Below are 16,815 nucleotides of genomic sequence, written 5' to 3' on the forward strand. Positions count from 1 at the left end.
ACTTATCCATTCCATGACAGCCCTGTAAATACGCAGGCTTCCATATTCTTCTTCTTCTATGTTGAGATATCGAAATGTATAAAATAATTCCCAAGTGGACACACCCAGAACGTTTTGAACTTGCAAATTTGTTTTGACCTCCCTATGTATCGCTTACCACGATTTAAAGGCGGACAATTTTATATACAGTAAAACTTCGATATAATGGACTTCTATTTTTTTTTTAAAACTTCGGATATAACGTTAAAAAATTCGATCAAATTTAAAAAAAAAAACGTCTTGTTAATATTATATAACAAACTAACTCACTAACTAACCATCACGCCGCTTCTCCGCAGGGGTAGGCAGAGAGAATAGAGCGCCACACCACTCTGTCCTTGCAAACATTCTTCGCCTCTTCCACGTTCATGCATCTCCTCATACATACCCGCCGATTGTTACGACTCCTAACCTGACCACTTTCAAGTATTTGGCATACCTGATCGTGCCATGTTTTTCTCTGCCATGTTAATATTATATTATATTATATTTTAACCCTTATCCGCACCCAATGGTGCATAGGGCACCGCATCATATAAACGCAGTTTTCTCTTGATCACTATCACGTGAAGGCGAGGTGTTTAGCCCTTCGCTTCAGGTACCAGTCTAGGATAATATTGAATAAATATTAGAGTGAAAAATCACTTATATTTCTTTGAACCCTCCCTGGGAATCAAACCTGACATCTCCAGCTTGGTAGCTGAGCGTGCTGAAGGCTGACTAAATACAGTGTTCATATTTTTATAAAAAAAAATATTTTTAATCTATTTTTATAATTATAACGGACTTTCGGCTTTAACGAACACCTCTTCCCCTCTCAAGAGAGGTCGTATCATACATGATAAAACTAGTGAAGGACATTGGTGCCATAAACCAAGCTAGGACACAAAATGCCGAACCCTCTTTTAGTGGAACGGAAGGCCTGTTGAGGACAGTCAGCAGTCCGGCTTCTCCTGAGGAGTGCAACGTGGTTTCCTCCCAGCAAAGAGCAAATGCTGACAAGTTCCTGACTATCCCACACGAGATCATCTCTCCTGTTCCCAACACAGATTAATATCAAACATGTTTACAAACAAATTTACTTCATCATCCATATAAACCTTGTACATAATAAGCAAAGTAAATAACAAATGCAAATACCATTAAAAAAATCTTAAAGGAATTTGACACAGATTCAAATGAAACATCTTTATTTAGCTAGAAGAATCAAAAATCCACTAAATGATCTATAAACCTTGTACATAATGAGCAAGGTAAATAATAAATGCAATGGATAAATATCACGATGTGTGATTATTGGCTACATCAAAAATCACGAGACTATCGGTAACATTCTTATTGAAATCTGGAGAGAAAAAAGGATATATTAAGGTTAAAACATTAGATATTTTTATAAAACAAAAAACGTGCGTTCACATACGTCATCAAATTTCCGTCATCGAACGATTTATGACGTCGTTTGGTTTATTGTCTATGGTTTATAGAGCTGTAATAGTAGTAGTGTGGATTGTTTGTTTACCATTACACTACCATTTGAGTAATACAAACATGAGGGGAGGGGGAGTGGGAGGGTGGACCATAGACATTTACAAATAGAGCCAATTAATTATCTATGTTACCAATATTAAAATAACTCCATCGTTTCTGTGTCGTCATTCATTGCCAACATACGAAAATAACGTTTTTTCGTAGGCGAACTTTCCAAAAGAAAATTATGAATGAAAATATTAATTATATCGGCTGTTATAAACACTTGACGAGTCTAATGCAATCCTTTATAGGTTGAGTATGTTAAATTAGATATTCCTCTTGTCTTACAAAGATCCATTCCCTAAAAAAACCTTCCCCCCAATTGTGGAGGTCCTCACCAAAAAGTTTCCAATATTGCACAAAAAATCCTTTAAATGCAAATCTGTTCTGTTTACTGTGTTATATCGAAATCTTAATCAAAGTTGCGACAAAACGTGACCAATCCTGTGTTAAACCAATATGAAATCATTGAATCGCACCAAAACGTAACAATTTTGCAAGCTAAAATTCCTGATTACTTAAAATCATTTATAATGGAAATGAAATGTTTTGGTGAGGTCTTCCAAAATTGGCCTGTTATATCGAGGTTTTACTGTACGACAAACTGGACTCTCTGACACAGTGCCCAGTACACCATATTTCAGGTTAGGGGTCAAAACAATGTTATATTCGATATGAATAAAGAGTTATGACCAATTTGTGGATTGGGTATTCAGTATACATTATTCATTATATGCTAACGGATATAGAGTACCATTGTTCGTACATTTAAGGTCAAAAATCAATTTTAAACCAAACCCTAGGTTGGTGACTTGTCCATTCTTCTTTTTCTCCTTCTTCTTCATCTTTTTATAGATCCTCAGGATCTGTCGCTCTTGGGATGTTGACTGCCAGCTATATCTCCACCTTTGGGATGTCTGCCTGGGGGTCTGCGTCCTTCAGGGTTTCCTTGAAGGGCGGTGCGTTTCCAGTATCCATATATTCGTTCTTACACATGCTCCGGATAGCAGCGTTCCTTGCGCGGTCTCTCAACGTGTTCCCGGTTATAGATCGAAGAGTTCTCATCTCAGAATCCCATACATGTCCATTCTGTCATATATTATAAGAATTCACGAAGGGTGAGTCCTGGTTCCAACCCTAATGCATGGAAGCGCAGCATGGAGTTGGCAAATGAAGGATGAAAGTTAATGAAGTAATTCTTCAGTGCGACAAGACCATGTATGGTAGATGTTCCAATGGTGATATAAGGAAAGGGTGCAAGGCTGAGATGAGTACTATCCAGCAAACTAAGGAAGGCGGGTTGGGATGGTTTGGGAAGGATGAGAGTAGACTGGATGCAGTCGGGATGCCATCTCTCAGTGCGGCAAGACCATGTATGGTAGATGTTCCAATGGTGATATAAGGAAAGGGTGCAAGGCTGAGATGAGCACTATCCAGCAAACTAAGGAAGGCGGGTTGGGATGGTTTGGGAAGGATGAGAGTAGACTGGATGCAGTCGGGATGCCATCTCTCAGTGCGGCAAGACCATGTATGGTAGATGTTCCAATGGTGATATAAGGAAAGGGTGCAAGGCTGAGATGAGCACTATCCAGCAAACTAAGGAAGGCGGGTTGGGATGGTTTGGGAAGGATGAGAGTAGACTGGATGCAGTCGGGATGCCATCTCTCAGTACGGCAAGACCATGTATGGTAGATGTTCCAATGGTGATATAAGGAAAGGGTGCAAGGCTGAGATGAGCACTATCCAGCAAACTAAGGAAGCTGTGTTGAGATGGTTTGGACATGTGGAACTAATGAGTGAGGAAAGAACGGTAAAACAAATTTATGATACGAATGTTGTTGGAAATATGTGCAGAGAAAGACATAGGAAAATTGAAATGATCACGTATTTAAAATATTCGGTTGTGGTTAGGTCAGGAGTTGGAATAATCGGCGGGTATGTATGAGGAGATGCATGAACGTGGAAGAGGCGAAGAATACTTACAAAGATAGAATGGTGTGACGTTCTATTCTAATTCAAATTACCTACGTCACATTGTTAGCACGTTGTCTTTTATTGTAATCCCAGACCGGATCCAATGCCAAAGGTTAAAAAAACCCGACTATCGTGATATCAGTAACCGATATAACACTTTCAAATTGGCAAAACCGCTTTTATAATTCACAGTTATATTACCGAATGAATAACCTGTTCACAATATATAAATCATTAGGTGAACGGGTCTAGAATTGGTGAATACACAATCATTTATTTAACGTTGGAAATAGGTCTATTTTAGATTTATATTGTAGGAATTTCTTCTCCGTCTTATTCCTCATTACTGAGGGTTGTGACGCTTCTGGAAGCAATGACTCTTCTCCAGTTATCCCTTGCCTGCGCTGCACGTAGCGCTCCAACCACCTTAACTCCATCGGTCCATCGTGTGGGAATCATCCTCTCCCTCTCTTCCCCTCCAGGCTACCCATCTCAACCAGTCGTTCCAGGCTATCCTCATTTCCACGCGCTACGAGTCCAAAGAACTGTAGAATCCGTCGAATACAGACACTGGCCAGAGTCAAGCCATTTATGTGTAGTTCCTGGCGAATGGACTCGTTTGGTGTGTCTAGTTTCCCATGGAATTCGGAGCATGCACCTCATACACCACATTTTTTCTCCTTTCTGCTGCTTTCATGGTCCATGGGAAATGGAGTGGACCAAGCTCTTGACAAGCTGTATCTTGGTATTATTATTTACACCCCGGTCTTTCCAGATTTTGTCTAGCTTAGACATGTCACTTTTGGCGATGGTGATACGACGTGTGATCTCTCCGCGCGTATTCACTGTATTGTAGTATTTAGCGTTAGAAAAAGGTCCCTATTTTAGAGTGAAATTGGAGGACTTTAAATGATTATAATTCTGTTTCTACAATAGTTATAAGACATAGGAACACAGATAATATTGTACTCTAATTTATTGCATAGTTTCACGAGTAACCTGCTCCGCGCGTATTCACTGTATTGTAGTATTTAACGTTAGAAAAAGGTCCCTATTTTAGAGTGAAATTGGAGGACTTTAAATGATTATAATTCTGTTTCTACAATAGTTATAAGACATAGGAATACAGATAATATTGTACTCTAATTTATTGCATAGTTTAACGAGTAACCTGCTCCGCGCGTGTTCACTGTATTGTAGTATTTAACGTTAGAAAAAGGTCCCTATTTTAGAGTGAAATTGGAGGACTTTAAATGATCATAATTCTGTTTCTACAATAGTTATAAGACATAGGAACACAGATAATATTGTACTCTAATTTATTGCATAGTTTCACGAGTAACCTGCTCCGCGCGTATTCACTGTATTGTAGTATTTAACGTTAGAAAAAGGTCCCTATTTTAGAGTGAAATTGGAGGACTTTAAATGATCATAATTCTGTTTCTACAATAGTTATAAGACATAGGAACACAGATAATATTGTACTCTAATTTATTGCATAGTTTCACGAGTAACCTGCTCCGCGCGTATTCACTGTATTGTAGTATTTAACGTTAGAAAAAGGTCCCTATTTTAGAGTGAAATTGGAGGACTTTAAATGATTATAATTATGTTTCTACAATAGTTATAAGACATAGGAACACAGATAATATTGTACTCTAATTTATTGCATAGTTTCACGAGTAACCTGCTCCGCGCGTATTCACTGTATTGTAGTATTTAACGTTAGAAAAAGGTCCCTATTTTAGAATGAAATTGGAGGACGTTAAATGATTATAATTCTGTTTCTACAATAGTTATAAGACATAGGAACACAGATAATATTGTACTCTAATTTATTGCATAGATTCACGAGTAACCTGCTCCGCGCGTATTCACTGTATTGTAGTATTTAACGTTAGAAAAAGGTCCCTATTTTAGAATGAAATTGGAGGACGTTAAATGATTATAATTCTGTTTTGTATGTCCTGAGGTAGGTACCATAAAGTACCTAACTGTGTAATATATCATTTTGCACTTTGATTTCATTCTTCGAAGGTTTGTTTTTAATTATAATTTAAAATTACTCTCCACAGATTCTCAAACTATCCCGTATTTTTATAAATTTTACTATTGTAGGCCTTGTGGCCTGTTTTTAAAGGGGTTTAGACTTCCTGCGATGTTGTTCCTGCTGTTCAAATGACTGTGTCTCAACATAGATGAAGATTGAGATGTCAAAAATGTAAAAAATAACTCCTAATTGGAGATAATTCAGATTTAACAAGCTGTGAACACACTCAAAATGTTGTACTTTTTAATTTGTGATTTTAATGTGTACAAAAAATTAATGCCCATTACATATAAAACGTATTCGTCTTCTTCGTCTTCTTGCAAGAAGACGTTTCTGGAGAAATCATGTGAGAAGAGCAAGTTCGGATCGAGTGGTGAGGGTGGCAGCGGACAGCAGCATAGGCGGGATCAGGCCCCCAGGAAGACCACCTAAACGATGGAAGGATAGCTGGTCTTCCACCTCCCAGGACCGACCCGAGAATGACTGGACCTAGTCCTAAAAGAGGATGAATAAGAAGAAGAAGATGACATATAAAACTTGAAAAAAATATATAAAAAAGACTATTATACCATTAATTATATAAAACATTAAACCTTGAGTGTAAGTCCCTCTCCAAGCACAAGAGCTCAGTCTCTTTTTTGGACAGGCGCAGCGAAAACTATAAGTTTGCCATATGTATAAATGTTAAGAAATTGTATTATGTTGTACTTAAAAATCTAACTATGTTAAATAATAAAAAAAATAATTTCAGAAGGAACGCAAAGTAGTCTCGTATATTTTGATTCTGTGCCTAAAGCAATTGCCTAGAAAATGGCTTCAAATCAATCTGTTCAATCAAATTATAGACACTGTTGGCAATAGATTTATCGTAACTAACTAACTAACTAACTAACTAACTAACCATCACGCCGCTTCCCCGCAGGGGTACGCAGAGAGATTCGAACGCCACACCACTCAAACAAACAAACAAATGTCTTTGCAAACATTCTTCGCCTCTTCCATATTAATGCATCTCCTCATACATACCCGACGATTATAACGACTCCTGACCCGGCCGCTTTCAAGTATTTGATATACCTGATTGTGCCAGGTTTTCCTCGGTTTTCCGCCGCTTCTTTTTCCAACTACATTCGCCTCATAAATTTGTATAATTTGTCGTATGTTTTTTGAAACAGTTTGAGAAGCTGTGTGCGTTCCCCTGTAACGCCATAATGCCCATAATTAAGCCTGCTCGATCCAATAGTGGAATTATTGATTAGTATAAGACGTTTGCTTGCCCGTGAAACTTGTATCACATGGAGAGGTGAAATCTCCATAAAAAGTGCTCACATTAGTGCATCGCCAAAACCATCATATACGGTAAAAAAACACATATCACTCACTCCTTTCAAGAACGTCATAAATCAAAAAACTTGATTTTTCAGGAGAACGTTTTTAAAGTTTAAAAATATAATACAATGTATTAAAAATAAATATCAAGCCACTCATTGAAGTTTTTACTGTGCAACAGATCTTTTTAGGTAAAACCTGAAGGTTTTTTCTAAATTTGAAAAATATTTAGTATATTTGAAAATATAATTAAACAATACCTTTTCTTCAAAATGCAAAAACAACATTTTCTGCCCTGTAGCGGGTAAATACTAAGTTAAAAATATGCCTCTTTTGCTGGGATATAGCACATTTTCTGAGCATTCCGATAACATGCATAACTGAAAATTAACGCTTTTTTTTATTTATGACGTTCTTGAAAGGAGTGAGCGATATACAATGATATTTTTTTTTAATAATTAAAATGTAACTTTGTTTTAAAATCACTATAAATATTTTATTATAACTTAATTATAATGTCTACCGGTTTCCAAGCTAACCGCTTCTTTATCAAGACTGATTAATACTAAAACACTATCTACTAAACAATATTCAAAATATTTTGTTATCATTATAAAACTCATTAAAGAAGCCGAGGAAGACCGATGAAAACTTGGTATGATCAAGTATTTCAAAAACAGGTCAGTAGTCGGAGTAGCGGGTATGTATGAAGAGATGCATGAATGTGCAAGAGGCGAAGATTGTTTGCAGAGACAGATAGGTGTGGAGTTCTATTCTTTCTGTCTACCCCCGCGGAGAGTGACAGGATGGCTAGTAAGATAGTTAGATTTATATATATAAATATATATATATATATATATATATATATATATATATATATATATATATATATATATATATATATATATATATATAAATATAATAATAAATAAAAACCCTTAAACGGTGCATAGGGCACTGCTTCATATAAACGCAGTGTTATCTTGATCGTATACACATGAAGGAAAGGTGATCAGCCCTCCGCTTCAGGTACCAGTTCAGGGTAAAAATCACTTATATTTATTTTACCCCCCCTGGGAATCGAACCCAGGACCTCCAGCGTGCTGTAGCCGAGCGTCCTGACCATTACACTAAGGAGGCGGATATATATATATATATATATATATATATATATATATATATATATATATATATATATATATAAACATATACATATAATTCGGAATATGAACAGAGGAAGACCGAGGAAAACTTGGTACGATCAAGTATTCCAAAAAGTAATCCAGTAATATTTCTTCAGGAGTCGTAATAATCGGCAGCCATGTATGAAGAGATGCCCGAATTTTCAAGACTATTTAATAAAGACTGATCGCTGTGGCGTCCTATCCTCTCTGCCTACCCCGGCGGGGAGTATCCATATGGTTAGCTAGGCGTACCCGTTAGGCACACCTCTAATACAAAAGGTGCCAAGTCCAAATTGCTGGAGTTATCGAGTGTTGACTGACAGCTCTCAGTAATTTGCTTTGAGCAATTATTTATATATATATATATATATATATACAGGCAGACCTCAACTTTCGCACATGATTAGTTCTTGAAAATGTGTGCGAATGTTAAATGTTCGAACGTCTCTACTTTCGAGTGTAAAAATATTAATATAAAAAATGTGATGTAAAAAATAATAATAAAAAAACACCAAAATTGTACTTTAAAATTAAAACTATAAAAAATTACTAACTAAGTACCTACATATTTATTATTTATTATTAAAATTATTAAAACCCTTATCCGCACCCAAATGGTGCATAGGGCACTGCATCATATAATCGCAGTGTTATCTTGATCGTTAACACATGAAGGAAAGGTGATCAGCCTTCCGCTTCAGGTACCAGTCCAGGGTAATATGGAATAATTAATTGAGTGAAAAAATCACTTATATTTATTTGACCCCCCTGGGAATCGAACCCGGGACCTGCAGAACGGTAGCCGAGCGTGCTGACCATTACCGTGATGTCCGCCTCCGTGGTGTAATGGTCAGCGTGTTCAGCTACCGTGCTGGAGGTCCCGGGTTCGATTGCCAGGGGGGGGTGAAAATAAATATTAGTGATTTAACACTGTAATATTTATTTAATATTACCCTGGACCGGTTCCTGGAGCGCAAGAGTGATCGCCTTGCCTTCATGTTGGTAATGATCAAGATAACACTGCGTTAATTTGATGCAGTGCCCTATGCACCATTAGGTGCAGATAAGGGTTATAAGTAATAAGTAATGTGATGGTTAGTTAGTTTTTTATTTTTATTTTAAATAATGTGCGAAATAGTGAATTACGTCCGCCTGTATATACGAACAAATATACCTGTCCAGTGCTGTCTTAGCGAGTACATTTGTCTCGAGGTCCTGCAGAGGTTAGCGCATGTACCTTCTCCAGGTACAATATAACCACTCGGTGTTCGCGGAATCATTAATCAGCATTTTTTTCCATGTCTTACGTTGGTACAATGCAAAAAGATTTGAAAAATATGTTATTGAATTTTTTTAATGTAAAAAAATTGATTAATTTTCTTTACCTTTCGTGAAGGTCTCTGATATGAATAAAATAAAACTTAATTCAACCGTAGACGGCGCCAATAATGCGCATATATGTATATATATATATATATATATATATATATATATATATATATATATATATATATATATATATATATATATATATATATATATATATATTATATGTATATATATATATATGTCCGCCTCCGTAGTGTAATGGTCAACACGCTCGGCTACCGTTCTGGAGGTCCCGGGTTCGATTCCCAAGGGGGGTAAAATAAATATAAGTGATTTTTTCACTGTAATATTTATTCAATATTACCCTGGACTGGTACCTGAAGCGGAGGGGTGATCACCTTTCCTTCATGTGTAAAAGATCATGATAACACTGCGTTTATATGATGCAGTGCCCTATGCACCATTGGGGTGCGGATAAGGGTTTCACACACACATATAAATATATATGTATATATATAATTAAGAAAGGTGCAAGATGGTCCAAACCATCTCAACAGAGATGGTTTGGACATGTAGAACGAATGAGTGAGGAAAGAACGGTAAAACAAATATATGAGGCGAATGTTAGCGGGAAAAGAAGCAGAAGAAGACCGACAAAAATATGGCACGATCAGGTATGCCAAATACTTGAAAGTGGTCAGGTTATGTATGAGGAGATGCATGAACGTGGAAGAGGCGAAGAATGTTTGCAAGGACAGAGTGGTGTGGCGCTCTATTCTCTCTGCCTACCCCTGCGGGGAAGCGGCGTGATGGTTAGTTAGTTAGTTACAAATTCAATTCTGACCTTATTATACGATTTTACTATTTATTATAGGATTGGTCACTTTACACATGTGTAACATTCAGCAATTCTAGCCGTTATTGACAACCACACTACTCAAATTCTTGAAGCCTTTTATAGAGCAGGAACTTTTTCGTGTGTATGTGAAGTCCGAATCCTGGATTATATTCACATACATGAGAAACGCTAGAATATATTTTTCTTCAACTATGGGTCATCACACATCGCTCACTCCTTTCAAGAACGTCATAAATAAAAAATCGTCATTTTTCAGTTGTGCATGTTTTCGGAATGCCCAGAAAATGTACTATATCCCAGCAAAAGAGGCATATTTTAAACTTAATATTTGCCCACTACAGGGCAGAAAGTGTTGTTTTTGCATTTTGAAGAAAAGGTATTGTTTAATTATTTTTTTTTAATATACTAAATATTTTTCAAATGGAGAAAAAACCTTCAGATTGTACCTAAAAAGATTTGTTGCACAGTAAAAAGTTACATAAGTGGCTTGATATTTATTTTTAATGCATTGTGTTATATTTTTAAACTCTAAAAACGTTCTCCTGAAATATCACGTTTTTTGATTTATGACGTTCTTGAAAGGAGTGAGCGACATTTATTCTCAATCGCACAGTAAATGATCCAACATGAAATTTTGCTTTTTGCTTTAAAATCACGAAAATGCGTATACTATATATATATATATATATATATATATATATATATATATATATATATATATATATATATAGTAGAAATTCATCATCTGACGAATGGTCCAATTACAACGGACAGATTTTTGTCCGTTATATCTGAAGTTCGATAAGTAGAGGTCCGTTATATCGGGGTTTTACTGTACTTGAGTTTTATATGACCTCTATTTGAACTAAAATTTCCAATAGATTTGCGGTTTTTACGCTGATTGTATGGAGTACGTATGGTAAAAAATGGCAGTTAACATAGTTTATAAGTTGAATGACCCTACCTGCCCATGACCTCTGTATCTTCAATCATTCCAGTTTATATATATATATATATATATATATTTATATATATATATATATATATATATATATATATATATATATATATATATATATATATATATATATATATATATATATATATATATATATATATATATATATATATATATATATATATATATATATATATATATATATATATATATATATATATATATATATATATATATATATATATATATATATATATATATATATATATATATATATATATATATATATATATATATATATATATATATATATATATATATATATATATATATATATATATATATATATATATATATATATATATATATATATATATATATATATATATATATATATATATATATATATATATATATATATATATATATATATATATTATATATATATATATATATATATATATATATATATATATATATATATATATATATATATATATATATATATATATATATATATATATATATATATATATATATATATATATATATATATATATATATATATATATATATTTATATACATATATATATATATATATTTCGTGGACTTATACTGATTGACCCTATAGACCTCATGGCATTCACAAACCAATGTCACTACACGACACCAATTACATAAAAATATGCTCTAACATTGATATTGCCTTATATATAGCAGTTACTTATGCAGATCAGCTGGCTAGGTAACCGCCATTCCATTCCCCGCACGGGTAGGCAGAGAGGATAGACCGCCACAAGCGGCTGCAAGGCCAATTTAAAATACAGCAACATGATTTTTTTAACCACATCCGCTCCCTATGTGGAACATTTTCATTCGATCCCTTATCCGCACCCGAATGGTGCATAGGGCACTGCATCATATAAACGCAGTGTTATCTTGATCGTTACACATGAAGGAAAGGTGATCACCCCTCGGCTTCAGGTACCAGTCCAGGGTAATATTGAATAAATATTAAAGTGAAAAAAATTACTTATATTTATTTGACCCCCCCCCCTGGGAATCCAACCCGGAACCTCAAGAACGGTAGCCGAGCGCGCTGACCATTACACTACGGAGGCGGACAAAACATACGGAACATATGGAGTCCACAAACTGCTTCCAAGCTTTTCGGTCGGCTCTTTGCATCCTTCCAAGTCAGACCGCGTCCCGAAGTTCTGACGATAATTACTTTGGAATGTCTTATCTTACACTACTGGTTTCGGGAGAGGTGATTATTTAAATTGCACGTATTTTGATACATTACGAATTCAATTTTGACCGTATTATAGGAAGTTTTCCTCCTTCATTTCCTTTCCCATATAACAGTCACGTTCTACACTTTGAGCTTCTTCACTTACGAGTACTTACGTTACTTAAAGGTTTCTGCCAATAAAAAAACTTACCTAATTTCAACCATAGATGTCGCTGTAGAAGTAGCATATGGAATATTTTTTTAATTTAATTCCAATTTGGAATTTCAATTTTTCACTAAAATATTTATTCAATATTACCCTGGACTGGTACCTGAAGCGGAGGGCTGATCACCTTTTCTTCATGTGTCACGATCAAGATAACACTGCGGTTATATGATGCAGTGCCCTATGCACCATTGGGGTGCGGATAAGGGTTCGAATGAAAATGTTCCACATAGGGAGGTGATATGGTTAAAAAAAATATATGTTGCTGTATTTTAAATTGCACCATTGGGTGCGGATAAGGGTTTGAATTGAACTCCTGTAATTGGAGATAATCCAGATTTGTGAACAAGTATTTGGACACACTCAAAATGTTGTGAACTTGTGCATTTAGACCAGTTTTGTTTGCATGTAAAATTCTATACCAAAAGTATATGGTATTACACAAAGTGAAGGATGAATGATATGGAGAGTGTTATATTACCATAACACAAAGTTAACAATGCTTTTAATATGCAAAATACAAAACAATGATCGAAGTAATTTGTTTGAAATGTAAGGGCGTTTGTGCACTGGACGGGATTTCACCGTGTGGCAGTCTGGTTTTGAAAAATGAAAGCGACTACGACAGTTTAATTTACGCACAACGTATTCACGCACTGATGAAGAGCACCGATCCGAAGAAAGATGGACAAAAGCACTAGCCAATCATCGTTTTAAAACGCTAACTGACGAGCCGGACGGTAAAATTCCGTGTGATTCTGTGTAGTGCACAAAGGCCCTGAGGGTGGTGACGGACCAGAGTATTTTGTCGCAATGTAACGTTGTAACATCGCTCGCCGCTAGCATCCGTAACTATGGATGGAGCGCTCGGCTCGCTGTACTGACTGCCTGAATGGTCGCATCATAATGGGTTACATTATGACCAAATGAGGAAGTCAGTTACCACCCCAAGACGTTGCGATGCGATTCGTATAGTCAGTACAGCGAGCCGAGTGCTCCATCCGAAGTCAGATGATCGCCGCGAATGTTACATAAAGAATGTTACGTAAAGTAGTCCCCGTATAGGGTCAGTCCCCGCCCTAATGCCAGACTGCCACGTTCTTCTTCATCTGTGTTGAGTTGTTTGTCCGTGTTGCAGAATGGAGATGGCGGACCGCGAGGGGGGCGACATATCGTACAGGGACATGGTGGAGGCGGAGGGGGAGTCGCCCGTGCGGGACTTCTACGAGTCCAGCGTGGTCTTCGTGACGGGGGCCACCGGCTTCATGGGCAAGGTGCTCATAGAGAAATTGCTCAGGTACGGTACTCTAACTGGTACGCACATGTGTGTGTGTGTAAGAGAGAGAGAGAAAGTGTGTGTGTGTGTGTATGTATGTTTGCAAGAGAGAAAGAGAGAAAGAAAGCGTGTGTATGTCTGTGTGTGTGTGTGTGTGCAAGACAGAGAAAGAGAAAAAGAAAGTGTGTGTGTGTGTGTGTGTGCAAGAGCGAGAGAGTGAGAGAGAAAAAGTGGGTGTGTATGTGCAAGAGAGAAATAGAGAGAGAGAGAGAGAGAGTGAGAGAGAGAGGGCGAGAAAGTGTGTGTATGTAAGAGAAACAGAGAGTGTGTGTGTGTATGTGTGTGTGAATGACAATGTAATACAAAACGATGTATGACAGATATTTGAATGGTGATATAAGGAGAGAATGCAAGGCTGGGATGAGCACTATCCAGCAAACTAAGGAAGGTGTGTTGAGATGGTTTGGGCGTGTGGAACCAATGAGTGAGGCAAGAGTAGTAAAATAATTTATATGGTGATGTGGTTGGAAGGACTGGTTGCGATGGGCAGCCTGGAGGGGCAGAGAGGGAGAGGAAGATCCCCACACGATGGACCGATGGAGTTAAGGTGGTTGGAGCGCTACGTGCAGCGCAGGCAAGAGACAACTGGAGTAGAGACATTGCTTCCACAAGGGTCACAACCCTCAAGAATGCGGAATTAGACGGAGTAGAAGAGATTTGATAAAAATATTAATAATAAAACTCTTATCCGCACCCGAATGGTGCATAAGACACTGCTTCATATAAACGCAGTGTCATCTTGATTGTTTACACATAAAGAAAAGGTGATCAGCCCTCCGCATCGGGTACCAGTCCAGGGTAATATTGAATCAATATTACAGTGAAAAAAATCACTCATATTTATTTGACCCCGCCTGGGAATCGAACCCTGGACCTCTAGAATTACACTACGGAGGCGGACTATGATAAAAAATGTAAATAAATATGAAATATTTTTCCAGGTCTTGTCCCAAAATACCGAAGATCTTCATACTAGCAAGATCCAAGAAAGGGAAGAAAATTGATGAGCGATTCAGGGAACAATTTGCAGATCCTGTATGTATTTAGAGCTTATTCCTACCATATCTCTCACCTGCCCAGTGCACCAAAATATCTCATTGACAGCTCACTATACCTTGTTGACCATCTGTCTCTGAACACTTTCCATTCTTCTATATAACACATCATTCTTCACCCGTTCCTGCACTGGAATAGCCCGCATCTCCCCACCAAGAGTGCACCTTCTCTGTATACCTTCGAGAAACAGCTGTAGCATTACTATCTTCATGTACCTTTCCATTCATGGTGTATCAAGTTCTCAGGAGAGAACACTTTCCATTCCAAATTGTTGGGTAATACAGTGAAACCTTTATCTATCGTTCCTCGAATAATCATTTTCCCGGATGTATCGTTTATTTCTTCTATCCCGACTTAATTTCATACTAAACTAAACCGCATCGACCGTTTCTCTATCACCATTTACCGCATTTATCGTTCCAATTAAGCTGCATATTTAATACATTTTGTTTATTTTTTTACATTATTTCCAATTTTCTTACATTCAACGGCAACGTATGGGATAGAAACTATCGAAAGCTTGTGTAACCAATAGCAGGAGAGGTCAATATTGATGAAAAGGAGCCGCTGCCTGTACCTGCATCTCCAGAAGCGTGCACACTCTTTGAATGAAAACTTTCTACAACGCACATTCAATAACCAATGCTGAAAAAAATACTATTTGCAAAGCCGAAAATATACTATTGACTTATTTAAATAAAACAGTTAAAAAACAAAAGTATTTTTTTTTAAATTCAATTCAGGTTTGTATTTTTTTTCAATAAATACATTTGCATATAAAACATTATTATTCTTAGAATTTTAGACTACGAATGGTTATGCAGATTGGGAAGACGGTGTCTTTACTCGGTCGTATCTATTTGCGTATTGACCTCTTAATCCTGTATTCATTGTTTTCCCGTATTCAGAGTTCATTTTAATAGGTCCCTTTAAAAACGATAGATAGAGGTTTCACTGTATACCCAAAATTAAACAACGTTTATTTGGTTGAATTCAACATTTATTTATGTATATTTTAATACGTGACGCGTTTCGTCTTCTTGGGACATTATCAAACACGTTCGTGTTAGTCACATTATCAAACACATTCGTGTTTGATAATGTCCTAAGAAGAGGAAATGCGTCACATATTAAAATATACATAAATAAATGTAGAATTCAATCAAATAAACCTTACAACATTTTGAGTGTGTCCAAATACTTGTTCACAAAATCTGGATTATCTCCAATTACAGGAGCTATTTTCATATTATTTTTTGACTTCTCATCAGAGATGAAGAAGAATATGGAAGTCTGGGCATTTACGGGGCTGACGACCGTCATAGGCTGCTTTAAGTGATCACTTTACACACGTGTAACATTCACTGTTATGAATGTTACACGTGTGTAAAGTTACGCTACCCATTATTGACAACCACACTACTCAAATTCTTGGAAGTTCCATATATATGAACCAATTTAGAAACCTTGTTCTTGAATCACTAGAACTTCACTAGAGACATCTATTGGTGAGATGTAATTCTTCCAAGAATTTGAGTAGTGTGGTTGTCAATAATGGGTAGAATTGGTGAATGTTACACGTGTGTAAAGTGATCACTTAAAGCAGCCTATGACGGTCGTCAGCCCCGTAAATGCCCAGACTTCCATATTCTTCTTCATCTTTGATGAGATGTCAAAAAATAATACAAATAAACCTTGTTTTATTTTGGA

General features: G+C 36.3%; 1 protein-coding gene across 2 annotated transcripts in view; it reads left to right on the forward strand.

Moving 5' to 3' along the window:
* The first annotated feature begins 6,850 nt into the window (after positions 1–6,850).
* The window catches only part of LOC148301828 (fatty acyl-CoA reductase wat-like), a 44,618-nt gene continuing 34,653 nt past the window's right edge, over positions 6,851–16,815 (forward strand). For both annotated transcript variants that reach the window (XM_088272625.1, XM_088272626.1), the window contains exons 1-3: positions 6,851–6,952; positions 13,852–14,010; positions 14,991–15,084. In XM_088272625.1, the coding sequence (XP_088128751.1) occupies positions 13,853–14,010; positions 14,991–15,084 (252 nt within the window). In that variant the 5' untranslated portion in view covers positions 6,851–6,952; position 13,852. The remainder of the gene's footprint in view (positions 6,953–13,851; positions 14,011–14,990; positions 15,085–16,815) is intronic.

This window comes from Brachycentrus maculatus, unplaced genomic scaffold (assembly GCF_059751285.1).
Source record: "Brachycentrus maculatus isolate JH-2025_06_01 unplaced genomic scaffold, ASM5975128v1 h1tg000513l, whole genome shotgun sequence".
Taxonomy (NCBI): domain Eukaryota; kingdom Metazoa; phylum Arthropoda; class Insecta; order Trichoptera; family Brachycentridae; genus Brachycentrus; species Brachycentrus maculatus.